The sequence below is a fragment of the Orbicella franksi genome, chromosome 12 (genome assembly GCF_964199315.1).
Source record: "Orbicella franksi chromosome 12, jaOrbFran1.1, whole genome shotgun sequence".
NCBI lineage: Eukaryota > Metazoa > Cnidaria > Anthozoa > Scleractinia > Merulinidae > Orbicella > Orbicella franksi.
In genome coordinates, this window is record NC_138156.1 from 10094698 (window position 1) to 10119734 (window position 25037).

The 25037-nt window shown below is 39.6% G+C and overlaps 2 protein-coding genes across 3 annotated transcripts; one reads left to right on the top strand and one right to left on the bottom strand.

Moving 5' to 3' along the window:
* Window positions 1-2100: 2100 nt before the first annotated feature.
* On the top strand, window positions 2101-11837 carry LOC145464140 (14-3-3 protein epsilon-like). Of its 2 annotated transcripts, none has more exons than XM_081447956.1 (4): window positions 2101-2734; window positions 3069-3366; window positions 6418-6767; window positions 7171-8585. In XM_081447956.1, exons 1-4 carry the CDS (start codon window positions 2518-2520, stop codon window positions 7203-7205), a joined length of 900 nt encoding a protein of 299 aa, XP_081304082.1. In that variant the 5' UTR covers window positions 2101-2517; the 3' UTR covers window positions 7206-8585. The 2 variants fall into 2 exon arrangements, with proteins under 2 accessions (XP_081304082.1, XP_081304081.1); XM_081447955.1 differs by lacking the exons at window positions 6418-6767; window positions 7171-8585 and adding exons at window positions 10067-10422; window positions 11471-11837 and having other exon boundaries at window positions 2105-2734.
* Window positions 11838-15364: 3527 nt separating this feature from the next.
* Window positions 15365-24499, bottom strand: LOC145464147 (14-3-3 protein beta/alpha-like). The gene is made up of 5 exons (XM_081447962.1): window positions 24353-24499; window positions 19168-19249; window positions 17945-18245; window positions 17072-17412; window positions 15365-16071 (listed from the first exon to the last, which is right to left on the bottom strand). The coding sequence occupies exons 2-5, from the start codon at window positions 19238-19240 to the stop codon at window positions 16055-16057; spliced, it is 732 nt and encodes a 243-aa protein (XP_081304088.1). The 5' UTR covers window positions 19241-19249; window positions 24353-24499; the 3' UTR covers window positions 15365-16054.
* Between the last annotated feature and the right edge of the window lie 538 nt (window positions 24500-25037).

The window sequence follows — 25037 nt, forward strand, 5'->3', positions numbered from 1 at the left end:
TTGCGTCGCTTAGGTCGTTTCAAAGTGATTTTTCAGTCAGTTTTTGCTTCAATACCACTGATGATATAGAAATAGGGTCAAAACTAAACCTCGTGGAATCGTCGTAAAACGGTCAGAAACTCATCAAGAACCAAGACTATGATCTGTAGCAGAAACATATTAAATAGTAAAAAGCGTTTGAATTCTGGGCTTGCACTGTCACAGAATTAAAAAATAATTCGAAAACCATTCAGTGGATAAAGTTAGACAATTGTGATGTTATAGGAGATTGGTAAAGAAGACACTTCTCCAAGTCTTGAGTCTGTGCGTTTTCCTAAACTTCAGATATTCGTCGAAATATTTTGTACAAATTTACAGAGCCCAGTATGGAGCCGCCATGTTGGTGTACCTCCATGGGACACCAACATGGCGGCCCGAAAATAGTGTAAACATCTGGAACTTAGTTTGTTTATCTAGGTCACTGATTATCTGTACTGAACAAACAAAGATTTACATAAGCCCTTTTCCTAATACTTTAACTTCTGAATAGGCTAAAAATCACGAGATAAGTATGTATTTTTCGACAAACGCGTTCGTAGCTTTATGTCACTCACCGCGATAACTCTGAAATTCAAAATGCGTTGGTTTCCAGAGGAAGTAAGTTACTGATCTGAAAAGTTGTAAACAGATATAAATTTACTTCCTCTTATGCCTAATGAGGATAAAAACTTTGGTGGCTCGTTAGTTTTGGATTTAAGAAAATGATCAAAATCAATCATTCCCATAATATATAGATTTAGCTAAGCCTAAAAGCGGAGCTCCTGGGCCGCTTTGTTCAAAACCCGATTAAGCTAACCCAGGATAAGCGAGAACTTTGATTTGAGTTTTGTAACTTTGCGGTGAGGTTTTACGTTTATTATTTTTGGCCCTCTGTTTTGATTTTGGATAATCTCAAACTACACCAGGACCCTAAAGCAGTGAAAAACACTTGTGTAGAGGATAAATTTATACTTCGGTTAACTTTTAATCCTGGGTTAGCGTTAACCCAATTTCCGAACAACCCGGCCCAGCCTCTGATTACAACCTGACATGAGCCCGCGATCCAATCGAAAACAAGTACTTGGTCAGCGGCCAACTTAAAAAAACACATGACCTTTATGAGCTATAACCCTGAGCCCGCTATATGGTCATGTGATACTGGTCAGCGGATACGTTGTTTTGACAGGTGTCAATTGATCATAATATAGACGTCAAATATCAAAGACGTACGCTGGAAACCAAGACTTGGTATTTGCTGAAGTACGGCCGCCATGTTGCGCGACGTCGTCGTTGTCGTTTGTTGGGCGCACACGCCCGCGATGCACGTGATCGTGCGCCGATTACGTGACAAATAGGCGCGCAGAGAACCAATCACTAGTAAAAAAAACCCGCCGTAGATTTCCGATGAAACTTGGTACTTTTGTTGTTACTGGACAAGGAGATATTTAAAACGTAGTAAAAAGAGGGGGTCACTGCGCTTGTTTTCACGTCACAATGCTGACAAATACGGTTATTTAGGTGACTTTTGGTAATCTCCGTGCGCAACAAATAAGCTCGATTATTTTTCAATGCAGCGTGTTATATCACACAGAGTTTGACTTTCTTTGATTGTTTATTCATCTTCGTCTCAGAAAAAATGTCTTCAAATACCCTGCATTTTTTTATCTTTTAAGGAAACATAATTTGGACATGCGCTGTTGGGCCCGTTGTCTCTCTCTGTAGTATTTATTTCATTTGCCAAAAAAGTGGCCATAGATTTCTGCTAATGTTTTTCTCAGTTATCGAGGATATTGTTCTCAGTTAAATTATGAAATAAAAAATGGGGGTCACCGTGCTCGTTTAAGAGAACAGGAGCATTTATTTCGCTATCGAGCTTAGTTTGAGGGAAATCTCTTACGTCTTGTACGCGCACGCTAATGACGCGAAAATCGTGCGCAGTCTACAGTTCTCAAAACTTATGAAACGCGCTACATACTTTTTCGCTCAAAAGAGGTTCTCAAAAGACTTTTTAATTCCGAAATTTGTTACAGATACGATTGATTAGTAACTGGACCTAGTGTCGTACAATACAGGGAGTAATCGTGTTTGTGATTTCAAATCGACCCGATTTTGAAATTACTCGCGCGATTAGTCCCTGAATTGTACTCCACTCGGTCCAATTACTATTGCAAGTAAGTCCGTGAGATGTGCCACTGCAATCGAGTTTGATGTGGGGAGCGTTTCCTCTGTTCGCGCGTAAGACTGACTCCTGGACAGCTACTGACATCAGGAAAACAAAGGTATGAAAGCTTAGGAAACCTTTCATTCTTTTCTTTCCCTTATTTACTCTCATCCTCACTCCCCGTTGCTGATTCCCTTCCAAACCGCCGCCGTTATTCAAAAGCGAAATATCTGCGTAAGACTCGTTGAGAGTGAGAGAAAAACAAAAGAAAAACCTGGACACACTGCTCAATTGCACAGCATGAAAATCCTCGTCTTCGGCTCGTTACTGTAAGTACTATGTTGGTTGCCTCGACGACACCATACGTCATCATGTATCACGTGACAGTATGCCCGTCCGTTTACCGCGCCCCGCGTCCATCTTGCATTCTTCGCTTCGGGAGTTTTAACAGGTTCATCCGTTTGATATCCTCCATAGTTTTGCCCATCGAAATGGCTGACCATGACCAATGTGTCTATATGGCCAAACTGGCAGAGCAGGCGGAGCGTTATGATGGTTTGTAGGCTTTTCTTGTTCGCCTTTTGTTTTTTTCGTAGAGAGTTGTAAGACAGGTTAAGCTAAATCGATGGAATTTTGCTGTATGCTACTCAACTGATGTATTCCTATCTATATTATTGTCTGGTTACACTTTCGTTTTTGTTAACTGCTGAGCAAAGCTTACGATGGACAATTAAGGAGGGGATTTTGTATTGGAGGCAATATGCCATATCTAGTCGAAGTTTGACAAGCGATAGCTTCCTGAGGTTCGGATCTGTTTGAAGTGTTTACCTGTCGGTACACATTTTTGTTTGAGGGTTTTTTTAAGGAAGTTGTTTACCTCTTTTTGCAGAAATGGTAGAATATATGAAGAAAATTGCTAACGAAAAAGGCCATCTTGAGATAGAAGAGCGCAATTTGCTCTCAGTAGCCTACAAGAATGTCATTGGAGCGAGAAGAGCTTCTTGGCGTGTTCTTTCGAGTCTGGAGAAAAACCAGCACGACCCATCGAAGACCGCCGATATAAAATCGTATAGAGAAAAAGTGGAACGAGAATTAAAAGATATCTGCCAGGATATTTTAAAATTATTGGATGAGCATTTGATCAAGAACGCAAAAGATGCTGAATCGAAGGTGTTTTACCATAAAATGTAAGTCGCTTTGATTTATTTATAAATGTAAGCGTGTACATTATTAGGTTAGGTACACGCCTGTGCGCTGAGTGTATCCAGGTTTGAATTTGATTAGCAAGGCGTTTGAAATTCATGAAGTTTACCAAGCTAGGTATCCGAATCCAAGTTCACTGGAATAATGAATCTCTATAGATTATATAGAGTATTTCGGTATAAACTCTTAATCGATCAACATACGACACTTCGAATTTTTTGTCTTTTTTTTCAGCTGTTTGACTTCCATGCCCGTAGTTAAAAATTTAGTCTTCGAAGCTGTAAGCTTTTTATTAGCCTGCAAGTACAGACTTTTGTTGTCTTGGTGGACTGCTCAAAATTTAATCTGTATTGTTACGACTTGACAGCTTTGATGGCGTGACGATGCAACTCACATGTGACTCGTTTATAATATTATAATTTCAAAAGATATGTTTTAGTACATTATGATTGAATGAGTGGCCTTTTGACCTGCAGATCGATGCTTATGCTATACTTCTCCAGCAACTCCAATCCACTCTGAGTTGGTTTCATTTTTGCTGATGATGATCACAAACATACTTTTACATGTACAAAATAATGCAGTTCTGGTCATTACAGCTTCCCAGATTTGGGTAGCAGTATTTTCATTTTTATTTTACGTGGTGTAGAAACAGACGTTTTGCAGTGGATGGCAGTAGCACATCGAAACAAAAGCTGCTTACTGGGGCAAAGCCACAGTAGGACGCTTATTTTCACTCATCTGCCTGTCATCTACCTTTCAGTTGAGAACTGTGCACCTTGTGTACAACAGTACCTTAGTCACTATTTTGTACACTGATCCTTGTTCCTTGCTCACTGGTTGTGTGGCTGAATCTCAACTGAAGCACAAATTGTTAAATGGCAAATTTGATCTTGTACATTTGACGGTTTCCTGTGGCCAGGAAACAGTAGTTTTCTCCTCTGGTGTCAGTAAACAGGGATTTCCATCAGTTTTCAAAAAGCAGATGCTAAGTTCTTGGCAAAAGCCTGGTACATACAAGGTTGATCCATTATTTTCTCAGGCTCGCTCAAGTTGAAGCTCAAATAGTCAATGGATATTGTTAAAGCATTGAGCAAAAGTCAAGACAGATTAAGTTGTTGGGTGATATCAGTTAGCTTATTATGCCCTGTATTCTTGTGATCACCTTTGTACTGCTCTTGTATGGTTTCTATTCATACAAATTAATGTGCATTGATCTTGGGTATTGTGTTGTGATAGCCCTTTTAGCCAGGAGTAAATTATCTTTTCTCAGCTTTTTGGTTTGTTTTTACATAACATCTTGACTGTTGTCATCATCATTTTGGTCTTTAAAAGGAATTGTTTTCAGCTTAATTGATATCTAAGGTAGGCCTTCTGTTATTAAGCAATGGTGAGCCCAATCTACCTCACATCGCATCCGATTGCTGTCTCTACAGACTTTGCTGCATGTTTTCTGTGCTGGCAAGACTGAAGGGTGGCAGTCTTGCAGTATGGTTAATAAGATAATTAGAAATTGTATTTACTTATGTGTCAATGATCAGAGTCGTAAACAACTTTTGAGTGGGAGGGCAAGGGCTGAATGGATAATTATCTCTTTTGGATAATGGTCAAGTTCACAACATGGCAAGCTGTGCAATATCTTGCTTTAAAGGATTGCTGTTTTCCAACGTGTGGTGCAATAGCTACTTAATTTGTTCTCAAAGTTTAATATCAGCTTAATGACTCAGGAAAGATAGACAGGAAATTGTTTTTCTCTCTGTTGTTGCACATGGACAAGATTAGTGCAATGCTATCAAGGGATTCTTACTACCACTTGTCAGAATAAACCATGTAACGACTATGACTTTCTTTGCTTTTGGGTGTCACATTTTTCCGTGACCCCCTGGGAATTATGCAACCCACTCTGTAGTACTTAAGCATTCTTCATTATGCGTAGTTTTGTTTTTTCATTTCCTCCAGTGCTTGTTAGCACTGAAAGTTCGATCTGCTGGTTTCTACCAGGTTTTCCTTAGCTGCTTCACTTTTGTTAGCCCTGAAGTACAGATTCTAGAATTTGAGTCACCACAGTTTTTTGAATCACACACACCCATGATCACCATTTGTTTCTCTTGTGCCTACGCCCGGCATGATTAAACTTGTGCATTCAAACTGTGATGTCTGTAGCGCTTACTGGACCTACAAACCAGTTGACTGTGAACACTCCGCTTTGTTGTCAGTTTACTGTTAACTGTATGGTTTGTTTTGCGGGATTGTGCCATCGAACACGACATGAAGCGATTTAAAACAAACACTCAATAGCTTGACTGGATGATTATTCAAGCCATTTTATGTCAAGAGTACCACTGAAGAATTAATCGTTTTACTGGTTCCAGTAGCTGGTCTGTTAGTCAAATTCTAAATGACTCGAATAGGTCAGCATCTTGACACCAGGTGATGTTGTGGAAAAGCTGGGAAATTTTGAAAATATCTTTGTAGCAATTATGTGCATAATGGTTGGCTACTGCCAACCCATTAAAGCCCTACTAAGGTCATCATGCATGTTATTTTTTTGTTGGATTATCTCAACTGGGCCATATGGCAGTGTTTCAAATTACATAGTTAACCAAACAGGGAGTGTAATGAATTTATTCCGTTTTCTGACTTAGACTGGCGAAAGTGAATCAGACCAAGTTTAAACTAGAATTCCAGAGTTCAATCCATAAATGCAATGAAAACATGCACAACAAGACATGATTTGAGTTAAATTTCATTATGTGATCACATGATCATGTGACTAACAATCAGTATATCAATGTCAGCTAAGGGGGTCCCCTGAATTCCACACAGGGGGAAATGTTTTTGATTCATCACAGCATTTTTGCGGATGACTTTGAAAATATATGTCTATCATTGGTGGGAAAAAAGGTACAACTGTTTTGTAAATCTAATTCATTCTTATACAAGCTGGTTCTTAGCACTGCTTTAAGAAAACACTGAAAATGTATGGAAAATCCCTGTTGTCTCCTAACCTTCCTTCTGTAACTTCTTATTTGAAGGAAGGGGGACTACTGGCGCTATCAGGCTGAGTATCTTCCTGAAGATAAAAAGAGTAAAGGTGCTGAATCGGAAGAAGCTAAAAATTCTAAGACAGCTTATGAAGCGGCTCAAGATGAAGCCACAAGTTTGCCACCAACACATCCCATAAGACTGGGCCTGGCTCTTAACTTTTCTGTTTTCTACTATGAGATCATGGAACAATCAGACAAAGCCTGTAAGTTGGCTAAGACTGCCTTTGATGATGCTATGTTGGAGCTAGAAAATTCTGACAATTCAGATTTCAAGGATAGCACCTTAATTATGCAGCTGCTCAGGGACAACTTGACGTTGTGGACTTCTGAGTCAGAAGGTACATGTACATTCATGTTTGTTCTGTTTCGTTGGTTATTAACTCTTAATTGGACAATGCGAGTTGTCTTAATCAAGCTTTCAGCCCAAGAGGTGATAAAGTTATGATTCGCTTAAGAACTATTGTAAGCAGCAGGGGAATGGACAACATCTGTTTTCATTTTAGTAATTAAAACTGACTTTGTGATTGGCTGGATTTGATAGTAAGTTGAAATATAGCCCCCCAAAAAAAATTCAGAGAAGTAATAATGATGGTAGATGAATTCACAGGTGAAACACATGTCTAAAAAGATTTATATTGAGATGGCATTTAAGTTCAGAAACTTGTGTAGAAAAATTTAGAAACTTCATTGATGGCCCTTTTGATTAAAATTTAGTGTTGTTTTTTTATTACCACTTTGCAGATGTAGACCCAGATGGAGAAGACAAGGACTCTTAAGGATCTTAAAGAGAGAATTTAAAAAACTGTATAAACATAAACAGCTACTGATTATTCTTTTGCTATAGATTGAACAAAGAAAGTTTTTGCTCTGTGCGCAGATAATGGTTAACTTTATGAGCATCCTTGCAGATATTTCCACTGTCAGGGTCCTGTTTCTTAAAGTGCTTGGTTTATGACACTCATCTATCAGTTGCATCTAAGTGTGAAAGCATAATGAAATGACATTTTCTACATGAGCTTGAAAGTTAATGTTGTAATAGTGGTCTTCAGACTTCAAGATGAAGACGTCAAGACTTCATTTGATTGAATGACAGATAATGACAGATTGAACTGGGTTGAGGTGAATTTTAGTTCTGTCTTGTAATGGTAAAGGTGATGTCCATGTCGGCCCAAGTGGTCCATACAGCCAGAGCTTTTTCTGCTTTCCGTAGCATTAAGCAACTGGGAGTCAGTCTTTGATGGACAAAATTTGAGTGAAGTCAAGTTTCTGATTATTTATAGCACTTTCAAGCAGGAAGAGAATAAATTTTTGACCCGCTTACACTTGAAGACACATTGAGAGAAATTGTTTATTTTGTTACACAAATCTAAACTTCTCAGTAATTTTTCATGTCTTCATATTGCAACTTTTACTGAACAAAGTTGTTTTTGCCCCCAACATTGATGTTGAGCACTAATTTTGTCTTGTCAAACTGTCTTGGCTTTGTCCCACCTGAAATGTGTGACAAAACATTAACTAATTATTAATGACACACTATCAGTGTACTGTTGCGTTATTTGCAACTCTTGCCCACGTAAAGATTATCTGCAGGGCTGTCATTAAGGGCTGTAACCTGTAACACCTGTTACGGCTGAGTGTGCTTGATTTTCCCTTGATGTTACGGGCGAAATAGCCTGTTGATAGAATTCACCCACGAAGTACTAAGTTTGCTACTGGTGTGTAGAGCAAGGCTAGAGGTGACTCAAAACTTAATGACAGCCCTGACCTGTCATTCAATCAAAGTTTGAAGGTCAAGGAACAATCATGTTACAATAAGTTGTTTTTTTTTTTTAATCATTTGTGCACACTTGATGCAACCAATGGTAACTAAATGTACGTGTAAACATGACAACATAGCAGTAGCTGTATCAAAGTGCAAGACCCTTTCTCTGAAAAATCTTTGTCAGGAAGCCAAAATTTCATGTAAAATAATTATTAATGTATCTCAATTTCTAGCGTGCAATCTTGAACTACAATGATTATATTTTTAGGTCTGAAAGGATCGATTCAATTTTTGTTACTTCTCCTGGTACACAGGGAATTTTCTGATTGTATGTACTATTATGTATGTATGTATTCACTTTTTTTTAGCAATAAAACAAATAAGCAGTTTGTGTTGATTTACAACAGTTGCATTGCTTTGTAGACTTGTTATAGTTAGCCTCCAGAGTACAAGCCATGACAATAGACCAATTTTTAATATAATTTATTGAAATTCTAACAGGCTCCCGAGGCTTACTAAAACTAAAGAAATTAAATTGACTTAGAGGCACAAAATAGACAAAATTGGCCTATTTTACCTGATGTTTTTGAATTGCTAAATATCTTGTTGATTAGCCTTGGCCTTACAGTGGATGAAGGAAAACACCTTAGTAACCTAGTAAGCTTCATATCAAAGGTGCAAATGCCTTTGTTGTGCATTAGAGCATGTTTCTTGCACTCAATGCAACATTTTGGCAGCATTTTCTTGGTCAGGATTACAAAGGATTTCCAAACTGTGTTTGTATGTCTCAAGTTGGCCACAAACTTGACAATTTCATTACCAAGATACCAGAAATATGAACTTCAAAACAAAGTTGTGAATTTTGTTGTACACTTCAACTTGACGGAGTTTTGAGGCCTGGTTGATAGCGCCATTAGCATACATCCTGTAGTAGTTTGTATGGTGTGATTGTCTGGGTGAGGGTATTTCTAAAAAGAACTGTTGTTGGTGATTGACGTTTCAACAACCTGAGCGGAAGTTATCTTCAGAGTTAAGTGACTCCCTTGACTCTGAAGATGACTTCCACTCAGGTTGTCGAAACATCGGTCACCAACAACAGTAATGTTGTTTTCAAAGCTACCCTCGGATGACTACACTGTACAAACTACTGATACTCCTGGGTTCAAACCATTTACTATGACACATCCTTAACCCAACAAGGACAAGTTGTACAGATCCCCTTCAAAAACACCATAGGAATGTAGAAAGCTGAACATGATAATTGAGGTGTACCTTGGGAAGATGGGATGGAAGTATCCTGCGTCATGGGGTATGGTTTTCAAGCTATTGTTAGCCTTCGAGCCGGCTCATGTTGAAGCACGAGCCGTAAGTTTAGAATTGAGCGGCAAAGCTGCAAGACGAGAAAGTGAGCTTGCTCTGATCTCTGCAAATTTGTCATTTCCCACTTTTCGACCAATGGTATTTCACTTTGCTCAGGCAAAAAAAGAAAATTTCAGAGATCAGGACAGGCTCACTTTCTTGGTGCCTTTTCACCATACTCCACCCCACCAGATCACTTCACTCTTTGCTGCCCGAGCTTGTAACTTAAAGGTGAGCCTGCTTGCAGGCTAGGCTATTGTGAATTGTTTTGACCCTTTGATTTGTAACAGGGTTTGCATCCACTATACTGGATATAAGCTTAGTGGCTCTAACAAGAAAGAATTAGCTAATGGCTGCTTTGAGCTATGAGAAATAGGGTACAGATTTTATATTCCGGATGGGAAATATGTATTGGTTTGAAATGGAATAAGCCACCAACAATTGTTTTGGAAAGTACCCACCTCTACTGGTGCTGTGTACATACAACAGCTCATAATTTTTGTTTTAATTTTGTAGGAAAGGTGATTATCTCAGATACGAGGCTGAATTTAGCACAGAAAATGAGAGAAAAAAGGCCGCAGAGGAATCATTGCAGGCATACAAAGAAGCCTCGGATGTAGCTACGAAAGAACTAGCACCAACCAATGCTATCCGACTTGGTTTGGCTCTCAACTTTTCTGTGTTCTATTACGAGATCCTTAATGCTCCAGAACGAGCCTGTCGGTTGGCCAAGTCGGCCTTTGATGATGCTATCACCCAACTTGGAAATATGGAAGAAGGCCAATACAAGGACAGCACCCTGATCATGCAACTCTTGAGAGACAACTTGACTCTCTGGACTTCAGACATGCAAGGAGATGGAGAGGGTGAAGGTCAGTTATTCACTTTGCTCTAAGGCCCCATATTTGTGGTCTTGTTAACCTGAGACAAAGTGTTGTGCAGGCATACCCCTCCCACCACCCCCCAAAACTGAATTTTTATCAGCTCTAAAGTGCTATATTTTTTTTAGCATTGTCTCTGCATTCTTCATTTACATAGGAAGAAGTTGACATTGTAGAATTATGAAGTTAAGAACTCTCGAGTTAATCTTTCCAAAAAAAGTGTAAATCAGTGACTGCTGTTTCTTGCCTTATGGGGAGGGGATGGTTGGGGGGGGGGGGGTGGATGGAAGCATGCCCCCTCTCTAAAAAAAAATTAGAAAAATCAAAGTCTTGAAGATGTGTGTTCCTTGATTTTGAGTGGCACTCTGGCTCTTTGGTGGGACTTTTCTACTTTAAAGTGAAGGTAGTGTAAGATTGCTTTCATTCACTTGATGCTTGAGGGCTCTGAAAATGTCATGCTTTTATTGCTTGCAACTTGCTACAAAGCGGCGTCCATTTGCTAAGATTGTGTGTTTTTTCTTTTTTATATAACAATCAAATGAATGCGTGCGCTCTGATTGGTCGATCAGCTATGGTTTATGGTGCCAGTAAACTCATGGAACTTTTGTGTGTCTTCTGAATTATTATATAAAAGTAGTAGACCACAAGTTTTTATGGTTTGGAGGCATGATAAACCACTTGGGATGTTGGAAGAACACTCGAAGAATTCGTAAATCAGTTGCCTACGGCTCATGATTTATGAATTCTTCTCGTGTTCTTCCAACATCCTGCATGGTTTATCAGGCTATAAACCATAAAAACTTGTGGTCTATTGCTTAAATATACCTCTTCTTACAAACTTGTCAAGCAAAGTCTTCCCATTATTTGAAGAAAACTCAGAATGACTCTGATAAGTCATTTGTCTCTCTCCCATAACCTTGCAGCTTAGAATGTATGTCAGCAAGGATATTGTGCACTTAAAAAAAGGCCTGAATGGAGATCTTGTAGCTAATGGTAATAAGTTCTTTGACTAAATGTTTGTTTTTTTTTATTTTTTCAGATGAAACCGCACAGGGTAATTTAGAGATTCAAGATGTTGAGCAGGACGATGCTTAGCAATTTGTCACTGTGTTACATAAGAAAGGTATACTATGCTAAATATTGCAAAGACTATGTTGATTGGAACAAATTATGTTATATCTCGTACCTTTACCTTGCCGTTGGCCAATACTGCTATGTAGTATTTTTTAATAATTTGTGCTCCATATTATATTGTCATATGGTTTGATTTTATTAGTGATTAATATAAGGCCCTCCAGTTGACTTTGTCTCTGACATAATACAATCATATGGAATGCATCTGTGTCAGTCTTTGATTAATTATGTAAAAGTGTTAATAAAGAAAATGTTATATGCTGGACTAAAAACCTGTTTGTACACAGCAAGAAACAGCAAAATATTAACTTCTTATTAACTGAGAGTGAGGTCTTTATGGGAAAATCTCAAACCAAGACCTTGCTGTACTGACCGAGCGATAGCGGGGTCAATACAGCAAGGCCGAGGTTATAAGTTATTGATTAATGAGTTGCTTACTATATGGCTTTCTGTTTTGGTTTTGCGGGCCCATAATAGGCCTGTGGGCATTATGGGAGAATAATGCACTACAGTTGGCCAATCAGAGTGCTCATTATATTGGCCACAAACGCAAGCCATATAATAAATTATTGCTGTTATTATAATTATTATTGTTCTTGTTCTTATTAGTAGTAGTATTGGTATAGATAATCATGAATGCGAGTGCAATCAAGGATTTCCACTACAATTGATATATTTGAAAATTCTCCCCCATTTACACGAGCCTTTAGGCAAGAGTAATTTGAAAGAATTTTCAAATATCACGAGTAGTAAATCCGTAATTGTGTGCACAATAAGTGAATTACTTGTTTATTATATGAATGAGAACATTACCAATGCATACGTGTTAAGTTGCACTGGAGTGCAAATTAAAAATTAACGATTAATTGACCTGCTGTCAGCCAATCACAATGAAGAAATTTCACCAGTCATATAATAATTATCTCTATTTTTGTTTCGCATGTCACAGTTCCTTTTTCAAACAAACAGCTTTTCAAGTACCACTGGGTGGGTAATGTTCTGAATGGGATGAATCACTGTCAAGCAGATGGAAGTTGACAAAACAAACTCTGTTATCCTCTGTACATTGATTTATATGATGGATAACGACCTCTGGGAACAGGCAACTCAATGCCCTGTTTTTGTGGTATTGAAAATTTGCAAAAATGGTGAAAAATCAGCGATTAATTTTTGTAAGTAAAGTCATTTTACGATATTCTTTGAGTCATAAGCAAAACTGGGAAAGTACTAAACTTTGAGTCCTCGCAATTGAGTTAAATTTATTATTAATAACTTTTAATAGATGAAAAGCAAATCCATATGATCAGTCGTCAGGGGCAGATAAGGAGGCAAAAGGAATGTGCCATCCCCCTCCCCCTCCCCTTTGGTGGTTCAGGACCTAAAGATCTAGGTCAGGGCACTTTGAGTAATACTGTTTCAGTTATTTTTGTTAATTATGAGCTCTTCAAAATGGCAGAAGAAGGGGGAAGGTTATGCCATGGCATGAAGATGAGCTGTTTCCTGGACTGCTACAACCACCCCCCAACCACTCCCCATGTCTGTAGTTCTGGTTACAAGTCATTTCGGGGCTAGCGTCTGCGGAAAAAGTTGAACCAGATTTTATTTCATGCATCAAAGGGCGTGAATTTTAATGAAATTGAGCACATGTATGGACGGCTGCCGTCTACGGAAAAAGTGCGGTTCAACTTTTTCAGCAGACTTGAGCCTTCCATACATTTGCTCCGTTTTATTTTATGCACGTAAAGCTTCTCAAATTCACGCTCATTGACAGGCATAAAAAACGTGACAGTGGAAATCCAGCGTTTCACCTATAGATGGGAAATTCACTAAAAAGGCGCCATTCTTACCACGGGAAAAACAATTTGTAATTTTGTTAAGCGACAACAACCGTCGGCGGCCCGGAATTTGATTCTCGGAGTGATCACATTGGTACTTGGAAGGGGGAAAATCTGTGGGTAGATCTTGTGTATGTTTTAAATTTTAAAATATTGCACTCTTGGACAACTTATTGAGGGCTGTAATTGACTGTAGCCTATTTAGCAGCCAAAGATGTCATCAGCCAGTTCTTTATTAATAATATTAAGAAAGCCCTATTTATGGTGGTGTTTTTTTTTTTTTTTGTGAATTCTTTTAAGTTCAATGCATACGAAGTGTTGTGGTAAAAAAGATGGTAGTAGCAATGCGCTTTAGAAAATAGCCCAAAGACAATAAGCGCGCTGATTGGTTAAAAACACAAAGAAAGAAAAAACGTTCTCTTAGTTGTTCGTTATCATTATATCTAGAAAACATTTTTTTTCCGTGTCTCTATTGAGTTTTAGTATAAATCTACTAGCGTTCTATCACAAATGTCATTCTCTGATTGGCTACGCTATTCGCTATCTATTCTGTGATAGATAGTGAGTTGCGTAGCAGTGTACCCTTGCTAACAAAATGGCGGCCGCTTCTTGGCGTTTTCGAAATGTCTGTAAAGAGGATTTAGATAAAGTTTTGAACGACTTGTAGATTTAAACTGAAACGATTAGATTATTCGCTCTCGATTTCCATGTGCGATAGTTGACTCTTGCTGCGCCCTCCTCGACTATCACGCGATAGAAATCTCGAGCTCATAATCTAATTGTTTAATAAAAACACGGTACATGTTTTCTATTTCTCAAGTGTAAAAAAGAGCACAATAGAAGCGATGCATAGTGGTTGTAAAAAAAGCGAGGTTTTAAGCCTTTCCACAAATATCCGGATATTTCTTGGGATATTTTAGTTTCCGAGATATTTAGAGAATATTAAGATATTTAGACAATTTAGGGATATTTAGCCATATTTATAGCTTATTTTGGCGTAGACCTGTGTTTTCCAGTTCTATGGCAGAAACAACCCAGTTCTGTGATTTCCCACTTGAAAGATATATTCCATATCACTAAAAGCGCTAAAGCAGCAATTTTCTTAAATGGTGGATGCTGGTAACATCAAAGCGCCTAAATCTTCTTCCTAGGCTTTTGTACATTATGCTTTTATTTCCCCACTAAAATGCTCCACCTTAATGCTCCATTTTTCCCACTAAAATGCTCGGTCACCCCCAAAAAAGTCACTAAAATGTTCGGTTAATGCTCATACATAGGGTTTCTCACAAAGGTGACTAAACAAACATGGCCGCCTTTAATTTGATTTCACTGCCGCTGACCTCTCCTCAGTTTCCACTCGGCTGTATTAGGGTGGCGTTTGAAGTTTCTCCAATTTCGAGTTACGTCTTCATTTTCTCATAAAAAAAATATATTTCTATTTTCTGTAGGGAAAAAAACAACAAATTTTCCAAGAGAATGCCAATAAAATGCTTGAATAATGCTTAATGCTTTTGCCTAACTAAAATGCTCAAAAAAATGCTAGCATAATGTACAAAAGCCTACTTCTTCCCCAACTTCTGTTACTGCAAGAAAATTTTGGCCTAAGTGATTCAGAATCGATTATTTTTAAAACAAAAAGAGTTGTGAAGAGGGTTCTATTTTTTAAAACAATACGAGTTATGTAGAGGGTTTTACGAGATGTTTAGGAAAATTTTGTGATGTTTAGAAATTTTTTGAGAACTTCCGGAAAGATAGGCGATTTTATAATCACGCGATTATTGTGGAAAGGCCAACGAGGTTTTGACCCCAGAAACTCTCATGTGTTGCACGTGCCCCAGAATACTAAGAGACACACCTTGAAAGACAGCCCAACGGCTCATAAGTCAGATGATCACGATTGCGAATTACATACATTTGAAAGGAGTTGAACTTATAACATTTTATTAGAAAATTAATGCATCCAGTTCAAAAGACATTATTTTGTAATTTACACAGGCTAAAAATACATCTTGAATGATTCAGAAGAATCTGTGACACTCGCTCGACCTCTAGTATGGTACACAGACCTCTCTCAGGCCTGGGCAAGGTGGGTGTCACACATTGGTTTGTCACGCAACCTTTCTTTTCCTGTAAAAGAATTTGCGTAACGATCCAAATAAACAGCAGCAAAGGAGAGAGAAGAGACTGAACAACAGGATAAAAGGCATGGGATGGAAAGAAATATTTCTTGGACATGAAATTGGCGATAGCTCCACTTTTTTAGCTCTGGTATTTTAGGGAGTCAGCTGCGGTCTACCCCGATGTCCCTAGGGAGAGGCGTTTTCTTTCCCTCGAAACATGACCCCGAGGGAACGAGGCTGAGTCGCGGTCGTTTGATAACAACTTTGCTTATATATGAGATTAAAAAAGGTGAAAACATTTTGTGTAGGGAGTCGGATGGAGGTGTGAGTATTTTGGAGTTGTTAATTTACGACATTATTCAGCTTCTCTGACCTTGATGCCCCTCCCCGGGCAATGGAACTTTCTTGGAGGAACATTCATGAACCTCGATTTATTTAGAATCCCTAATTTCTTATCTTACGCTACTTATCATCACTATTATTATCGTTATTTTCAAACAACTAGGCCTTGCTGATTTGAAGGGTGTCGATGACTCAGTCATCCTCGCCACCTGAGAAAAGAAAAAAAATTCATGTATGGCTGGTGGTGGGAAAGCCTTAGGGGTTAGAGGTGCATACATCAGGGGGAGGGTGGAGATCTAATCTTTACCTCGTCAACTCTAGCTCCGAGGACCGGAGCAAGACCTGCTCGGTATAGGGAATATATATTTTTGCTAGTCATTGCAAGGGCGTAGCTGGGGGGGGGGGGGGGGTCCTGGGGTGCCCATGACTCCCCCTTTGTAAGCCTTTTTTTAAGCAAACAACCTACAACAGGTGGCGCAAACGGCATGGCAATCTGGTGAGTACCCTCACTTTGACCCAGTGTGACCCCCTTTTGAAAAATCCTTGCTACGCCCCTGCATTGTCTGATTAGCGTTCGACGTTTAGGCATGGTGTTAGATACGAATTGACTCGATCCAAGCATTTCAAAAAAAGCCTGCGAAACTTAGTTATTAGGCACTGGTCAAAAAGTCTAGCGAGGGAGCATTTTAAAATGCGGTGGATAGACAACACATCATCAACCCCTTCCATATGACACAAAACTAAGTGACTCACCCCTGAATGAAGGTTGAAAATTACATGACCCACCTCCTATAAAGCATGACATTTTTGGCTGCATAATCCAACAAAATAATAATTTCAGCCCGATGCGTAATTAAATGTGTGGTCAATTGTTCCAGAAGTATCAAGGCTTTGATTATCTAAAACAATTAATTTTTGAATGCGTTTAGCTCTTTGGAAGGTCCTTTAGATGTTATTTTCAAGGTGCAGTTGACTTCCAAAAACTCCAAACTTTGTAGGTGGCAAAAGTACTACTGAGCCCATACAAAGTAAAATTTTGCGTTTTTAAACCCAGGCTGCAATAAAGTTTTTTTAGAACGTTATCGGGGCTCAAATTTATCGGGCTAGTTCAATTGTACCAATTCCTTTCAATATTCAGAGTTGAACTCTTTGTATCTTATCAGAGGCGAAGTGCTTACGGTTTTCTTACAATGGTTGCTTGTTACTCACCTTCCTGCATTTCTGCAGTCCAGAGCGTCAAATTATCTCTGAGAAGCTGCATTATCAACGTGCTCTCCTTATACTGGCTCTCGTTCCCACTAGGATCCAGCTCATTTACGGCATCGTCAAAGGCTGCCTTCGCCAATTTACAGGCCTTATCTGGGGAATCGAGGATCTCGTAGTAGAACACAGAGAAGTTAAGCGCCAGGCCCAGTCGTATCGGATGCGTTGATTGTAACTTTGAGGCGGCCTCCTCAGCCGCCTGGTAGGCTTGTAGTGCGTTATCTGCAGGCTCTTTGCGGCGGTCTCCTTGCAGTATCTCGGTTAAGTAGCGGTAGTAGTCGCCCTTCCTGAGAAACAAGAAAGATGAAGGGTAAGGTGTAAACATGACTGTAACAGCTCGGAAGACGGAGGTAATCCTGTTTTCGGAGTATAAAGCGATCCGGAGTATCGTTGCTCTGCCCTTACCCCCTCCACTGCATCCCCTCCCCCGCCACATCCTGGTGGTATGGGACTGTAAGTCATTCATGCCCCTCCTCCTTACGTTTGATAGGTTTTGAGAAATTCAGGGAGAGTAGCCTATGGAGAGTAGTTCGTAGCATTACGTTCAATTAATAGACGTGGCGAACCAAGGAAAATCATGCGAAGAAGCGATAAGAGAGAGAGGCACTGTGAGATGGAATAGCTTTGTGTAAGGTTATAACACTAGCTATAAATGTTATAGAGGAAATTAGGGGAACGGGAACCCGACATTAATGGGGGGCGGGGAATTAGGAAAGGGGGAAGAACCGGGAGTAAAAGGTAGCGTGAAGTGGATAGTTCAGACAACATGGTATATACTGGCGCGAGACTAAGGTAAATATGAAGTCCAATAAAACTTACATTTTGTGGAAAAACACTTTGGATTCGTCCGTCTCGGCGTGTTTGATCAAATGGTCATCTAAAAGTTGCAAGATCCCATTGGATATCTCTTCTATTTCCTTCTCTATCTTGTCTCTGTAGTCGCTCACTAGTTTCTTGTTTTTGGCGTTATCGTCATGTTTCTGTTCCAAACCAGAGAATATTCTCCACGCGGCCCTTCTGGCCCCGATGACGTTCTTGTAGGCTACGGAAAGCATATTGCGCTCCTCCGTCTCCAGAACACCAGTCATTACAACTATTCTCTTCATAGCGTCCATCATATCTAGAAAGAATAAAGCGACAATGAATTGATCGCGAAAAGTGGAGAGGGCTGAGTAGAAATCCCCCAGGGGGAGTACTCCACAATGTTTTATACGGGGAGGCTCCGCCCGGAGGTCCAACCCCTTATCCTTTTGTATACCATTTAAACAGGAAAGGTACCCGACCGTACCCCTGTCGTATACCCTTCATTGAAAAAGGTACCCCTTTTGCATTCCTACTTAACGACACTGCATCCCTTTTCTAAACCCTTGGAATGAAGTTAATGAACTGTTCTAATGGGAGAACATCAAGCGTTACCAGATACAGCAACAAGGTGCGTCCGTTCGAAACATTTTAATTAAAGGCCCCTTTAAATACCTAAATGAGAGGTTTCCTTACCCATTTATTTACCTCAACTTGTAAAATCCCTACCCTTTTGTATACCTAAAGCCTGAGAAAAGTACCCCTTTCGGGCGGAGCCTCGATGTATAGGGAACATCCCCTCGGGGGTAGAAATCCCGGGAATTCTTTCATGGTTTTCTTGCAAACTGACATATTTGACTCCCTTAATGGCGCGAAATGTTCGTAACCGGCGCGGGATAGTTCGCGTTGCTCCGACTATTTGCCGAAAATATGATCGTTCGAGTTCCCGGAATGAGTGTGGTTACAAGTATACTCTACATAGCTTTTATCATATTTTGAAAGAAAGAGTGATTCGTTGATGACAAAAATGGCAGGGAAATAAGCAAAAAGCTCGTCCGGGATTTTTGGTTACTTATGCAGTGACTTCACGAAAGGGTTCGTAGTTGGCTCGTGAGAGCTCGCGCTACTTTCCGATTGCGTAATAAGTACCAGAAAATCCGACGATTTGCCGAATTTAGTTCGTGTTCCCTGACTGAATGTGGGCAAATACTCGGGGAAAACAAATCACAGCCCATACTTACCATCGTATCGCTCTGCCTGCTCGGCGAGATTTGCTATAATTAAAAGTTCAGCTTTGTCCTTAGTTTCACTCATCGTGCCGCACTGAAATAAACAAGAAAAACAAGGTTACCCTGTCATTCGTTTGTTAGGATCGTCCGGAGAAATTCGAAATCGGAGGTTTCACTCTGAAAACGTATCAAATGTTTTTCGTCCACACTACGCCAGAGGTATTCAAAAACGCAACAATCACCGGTCATTTTGGATTTGATTTTTCAGGAAAACTCTAACAGAAAATTGCCCAACTCTTCTTAAAAAATAATGGTCCACCATAATTGATAATTCTAATCCTTTAATAAGAACAGCCGAGTGCTACATTTTTTCAGACATACAATAGTTGATTAGCACTGAATGAATGATCCCGAGCGAAACAGTTGTGTTTCTCAGAGACCTGCGATGTTCAGTTAGTCACCCAGAACACCAAATCTGTTCAAATAGAACATGTGTGCCTCCACGTCACTATGAAGACTCTTGGCGATTGATGTTGGCTTAATTGGAGAAGAGCATAATGCCCCGACCCCTCCAAAAAATAACGGCCCATCCCTGATGATAACTCTAATCCTTTAATAAGAACAGCATTTTTCAGAACTACGTGACGTTCAGTTAGTCACCCAGAACACCAAATCTGTTCAGATAGTACATGTGTCCCTCCACGTCACTATAAAGACTTAAGCCTCCCGGTGATTTATGTTAGCTTGGAGGAAGGCATTATGTAACAGAGTTACCTTGGAAAACAAAATTTTAATTTTGTTTTGCCGCATGAACGGTTTATGCGCGATCATGATTAGATATGAAGACAAAACGGTGCACCATGATGGGTAAGAGAATGAACGAGAAATGAAATTCGTGAATTTATTACTAAATGTATCGTTAAAATCACAAAATTATACGTGACACTTAAAACTTAAACTAGTGAGACAATCTCAGATAGTGCAGAGTGCAATTGATAGCTCTGGCACGGTGGTCCCATAAGTACTCACCCCTGCTCGGTTCACTTCCGGTTTGTGTCTACCTTGGTAGTCTGCTACGGCTTTTCCCCTTTGCAGTGTGTATGTTTCAAGGTTGTATTTTCATTCAAGGTCCAAACATTACGCACAAATTAATTACTACTGGTGCTTTAAGTTGATTTTCGTTCATTTTAAATTCAACAATACGCTGAAGCAGCAAACGTGACAATTTAGCTCTGCACGCCAACTTTGTAACTTGATACTTTTGTTTTCCTCGCAAAGCCATGTAATATGAAACCCCTGTTTTCTCCAAAACATACGGAAGATGTCCTTGTTTTTTGGAGATAAATGAAAGAAAGTTAAATATCTGATGTAGTGATGAAGAAACGGAACAGAGACGATGTTTTACTAAAAATGCAAATTTTTACCGATGAACAAGAACTAATTTAATTATCAGATAGTCACGAAATACCACTTTCTTTTTCTGTTGCCACCTTTGTTGTTAACAATAAAACAATTCAAAATTAACATACAACGATATTGATGGCTGAGAAGCTTTTCAACGAAAAGTATTGAAGATAAACAGCGCTACTTGGCCGATATGAATGAATCTCCTCAAAGACTGATTAAATTAATTTGAACTTTCATTAGGTGCCACGGCGTCTGCAGCAATATTTGAGCATTTTCCTGGTTTCTTTTGTTACAAATTTACAATTTGCGGAGTATTAAAGCCACTAACTTGAGAACTTTTTGGTCTCTCTTACAGACACAATTAAGGCAAGAAATAAACAAGTCGCTAAGGAGAAGCAATATATTTGAACCCTGACAAGCACACTATTGTAGATTGAAAACAGCAGATGATATTTGTTGAACCGACCTGTTTGTAATTCTAAAAGCTACGCAGCCACAGTAACGTTTCACTTTTGCAATAAAAAGGGAAAATTGGTGCTACCTGAAAAATAACTGCCGTGATTGGTCACATGACACGATATATAAAATACTGCGTGTAAAGATAGTGTATAACACTAACAATGCTAGAACGCATGCGTCTTACATGTTGAGCTCTACCATAAGGAAAACCTCTCAACATTTGTGCGTGATTCCGTATGCAATGTATCCTTCACCTAATATAGAAGCCACGAACCTTAACTAATCTACGCATGCGTTTAGGGCAAATTAGTTTTGTTCTAAGGAGAATGGTACCACAAGGAGAGCAAGAGGTTACCTGAAACAAATATATAGCTTTGCGATGTTCAAAGTTAAGCGACGGCGATGGAATGTGTTTTACGTAGAGTACACATCCCTTGCCTTTAGACTAATTAATTAATTGAAATTAATTAATTAAACAAACATTAAAGTTTACACCTTAGCGCCATAGAGCCATAGCGCAATAGCGCCTTAGTTCCTTAGCGGCAGGCAACCCCCATAACCATCCCAATAGTGCACTCTGCACTAAAAACTTAAAAATTCGTGCGTTAAACGGGATCTTGAGTCTCTCTCCACTCCCCCCCCCCTCCCTCCCCCTTTGGACAAATCATGGACAAAAACAGTTTAGACACCCCCCGAAAAAAACCTGTTTCGCTGAACGCGTGAGTTATTCAGTCTCCAATTTTCACATTTCAACCCCCTCTCCCCTTTTCAATGTTGTAACCACGAGACAGTGTCCCCGGAGCGTATTTCAACATTGAAAAGGGGGAGAGGGGGGTTTGGCTATTTGGCTTTTTTTTTTTTCTTTTTTTTTTTTTCCAATTACGGAAGGACGTTTAGAAAGCGTTTGTTTTGCTCAAATGTGTCAGCACTTATGTCCATGATTGTAATTATTGTTCGTGTTCTTTGCCAATCTCAACCTTCTCACAGAATCTGGGTTCTGAAATAAACATAAATGTAGCTAAGGAGACAAACGAAGCTCCAGACATTAAACGTTTCGTGACCTTTGAACGATCGGTTTTCGATTGCGTAATTTCTACTCCAATTCGTCACGACCATTTATTTATTCATACCATAATGATTTGATTCAGCGCTCTCAATAATTGCTCCCTTCCTATCAAGCGTTCCCTACTGAGCGTTTTTTTGTTTTTCTTATAAGCGCCCATATTCCAGAAAGTGCTTCTTTGCAATAAGCGCAGCCCCAGAGCGAAAGTAGCATTCAAGACCCATTCAATACAGTGACACAGAAGAGACTTTAGGGGAATAAATTACGAGGTCTTTTTTTTCTCATCTGGAAGTAATATTGAATATTATGACCCTTATAACCCCTACTGTGTCAGCTCTTCAGTTGAAGTATCTTGTTTTTCTTTAAAATATTATACCACATTCAGAAAGCCAAATGAATGCCCCGTGCCTGATATTAAAGCGCTCCTTTTCATATAAGCGCACTCCTTTGGACGTTAAAAGATCATTGCCATATTCAATTTATTAACGTACACTTTACAAAATTGTAAGGTGGGTCAGAAATTTATATTCATACGGTCGAACCTCCCGTAAGAGAACACCAAAAATGCCTACGGGAGGTAGTCGCTTACGAGAGCTCAGATCATATTGGGTCAAAATTTTGCCTCATTAGGACATTGTAACAGCAGAGACATAACCCATGTTTTAAATACTTTATTCATATGACAAGTCAGTTTCGAGAAAAAATACGGTACCTCCCTTTGAGAAATGTCCGTCTAATGTTAAAACACCATATTATCCAATTTCTGCTCTATTATATCTGTCAAGTGGTCGTTTACGGGAGGTTAAAAACAAAAGAAAATTTCAAACTCTTAGCTCTGAAAGTGGTCGCGGTCGCTTAGAGAGGTGGTCGCTTACAAGAGGCTCCAAATTTAGTGACTGACTTGGAAACTTTTGGTATTTTGGAAAACGCCGAGGAGAGGTGGTCGCAACCGGAGGCTCGACTGTATGTAGAAAAAAAAATCCATAATTCTAGACAATAAAGTCGCTCAAAAGAGTTGTGACGGTACACTGTATCATGTACGATGTACAAAATACATAAAAATAGCCTTCAAATTAAAGCAACTGTGAATATGATATTTTCGTAAGGTAGAGGAACACGCTACTATGACGTCACGGCAGCCATATTGGTGTCCCTCAACCACGAAACGGCGGCAATGTTGGTGTCCCATACTAATCCTGTGGGAATTGAACTCTCAGTATGTAAACAAAATAAATTTACCCCTGACCATGTGAGTGAAAACGCTGTGTAAGAAAATAAGAGGGCAACAAGGATGGAAAAGAATCGTGATGACTGAGCTGCACTGCGAACGACGAACTCGCCATATCTGTGACGTAAGAGCTTTACACACTGATACTAAAGTTTTTCCTTTTGTCTCTTTTGTCCTTGATCTCCGAACAATCTACTACGCTGATTTTAAAATGTTGTAAAACCTTCCTTGTGTTTCTTTCTTACATCGGAAGCTGTGCTTACCGCTTATTCACCGCTGTTCATGTAGCCACAACACAGTTTCTCTAGTTACGCAAGAAAGCCACGATAATAAAATTCCATGTCTGTCACCTTCTCATCGCCTGAGTGCTTACGGGGCGTATTTGCATGTAGCAGCCCAGAATATAGTGAGTTTTGTTTGCAATACTGCGGGGAAGCTCGGCGAACCAAAAATGAGATATAGCATGGGGTTCACAAAAAGAATTCCTACATATGTGAGGCGTATTTGTTATCGCCGAAGCTCGCACGACGAAGGAGCTGTTTTGTTTGTCTGTGTTGTTCGCGTGATCAATCAGTCACACGCAACTCAATGATAATCAGTATTTACATTGCAGGCCGATGAAGTCGTGAGCGTTGAACAAATCACGGAAACCCTCTGGCATTCAGCTACAGTATTCAGTTAACTGACCTTAACTCGTCGCTTAAATGGTCATGGCTCCAAGCCATGGTGATCGCGTAAAAGTGCAATGCAATCAGGTTGGAAAACGGCTATTATAATTATCTTCACGATTATTATTCAAACGTCGTTAACTATAAACATCATAGTTGGGCAATACAGTACTTGATTCGGTAAACACTACGGCATCATGGTCTATCAGGTCCCCTGAGTCTATGATTTAATTTAACGTAGCAAAAGTACAAGAACTGTTGAAGGTCGTGTCATTGTGGCGAACAGAACAGACTGAATTACTAGTCTGTTCAGCATCTATGCGCACAACTTTCACGAAGGACAATAGCAGTAAAAGGAAGAAGTTTACTCACCGTTTCACAAACGATGTTTTTTCCCTTCTCCGGAGACTTTCGTCTTCACACCCAAAGTTGTCTAGCAAATCACAGACGCTTGGTACAGACCACAAAGATGTCCGAGAACACTAGCACAATTGATAATGTAACTTAAATATAGCGTGCCAGCGCCCGCCGATTGTAATGAAGAGCTTTTTTTGTTTAGTGGTGTGACCTTTTATTTTAGGGCAACGAGCCGAAACTAGAGCCCAAACTCCCGCGCCCGCGTGCATGTTTGAGATGTGGTACACCTCAGTGTGCGGCAGGTGCTCAAAGGTGACTCGGGGAGAGGGGGAATCTAATAGGAGCACGAAGTTCCCTTCCCTCTCCCTCTGATCGTGCTTTCACTATTCCCCCTCTCCCTCCCCTTTGAAATCCTGCTACACAGACTGGCAATTCAGGTGCTATAACACCCGATGATTGACAGCTATTTCATAATATCGGGTACACGCATATTTACATGAATGACGAGTACAAAGTTCATTCACACTTAAGCTTCCCGTTGCGTTACACTTCCGCATTCGGGGTAAAAAGCATCACTATCGATGGCCAACCAGATTCGTGAATTTGGTCATAGTTAAAATAATGTTTATAGGACGGAGTAGATTTAACAAATTGACGTCACTTTTTCTTGCGTCTGTCCTGTTATTGGTCATGAATTTCT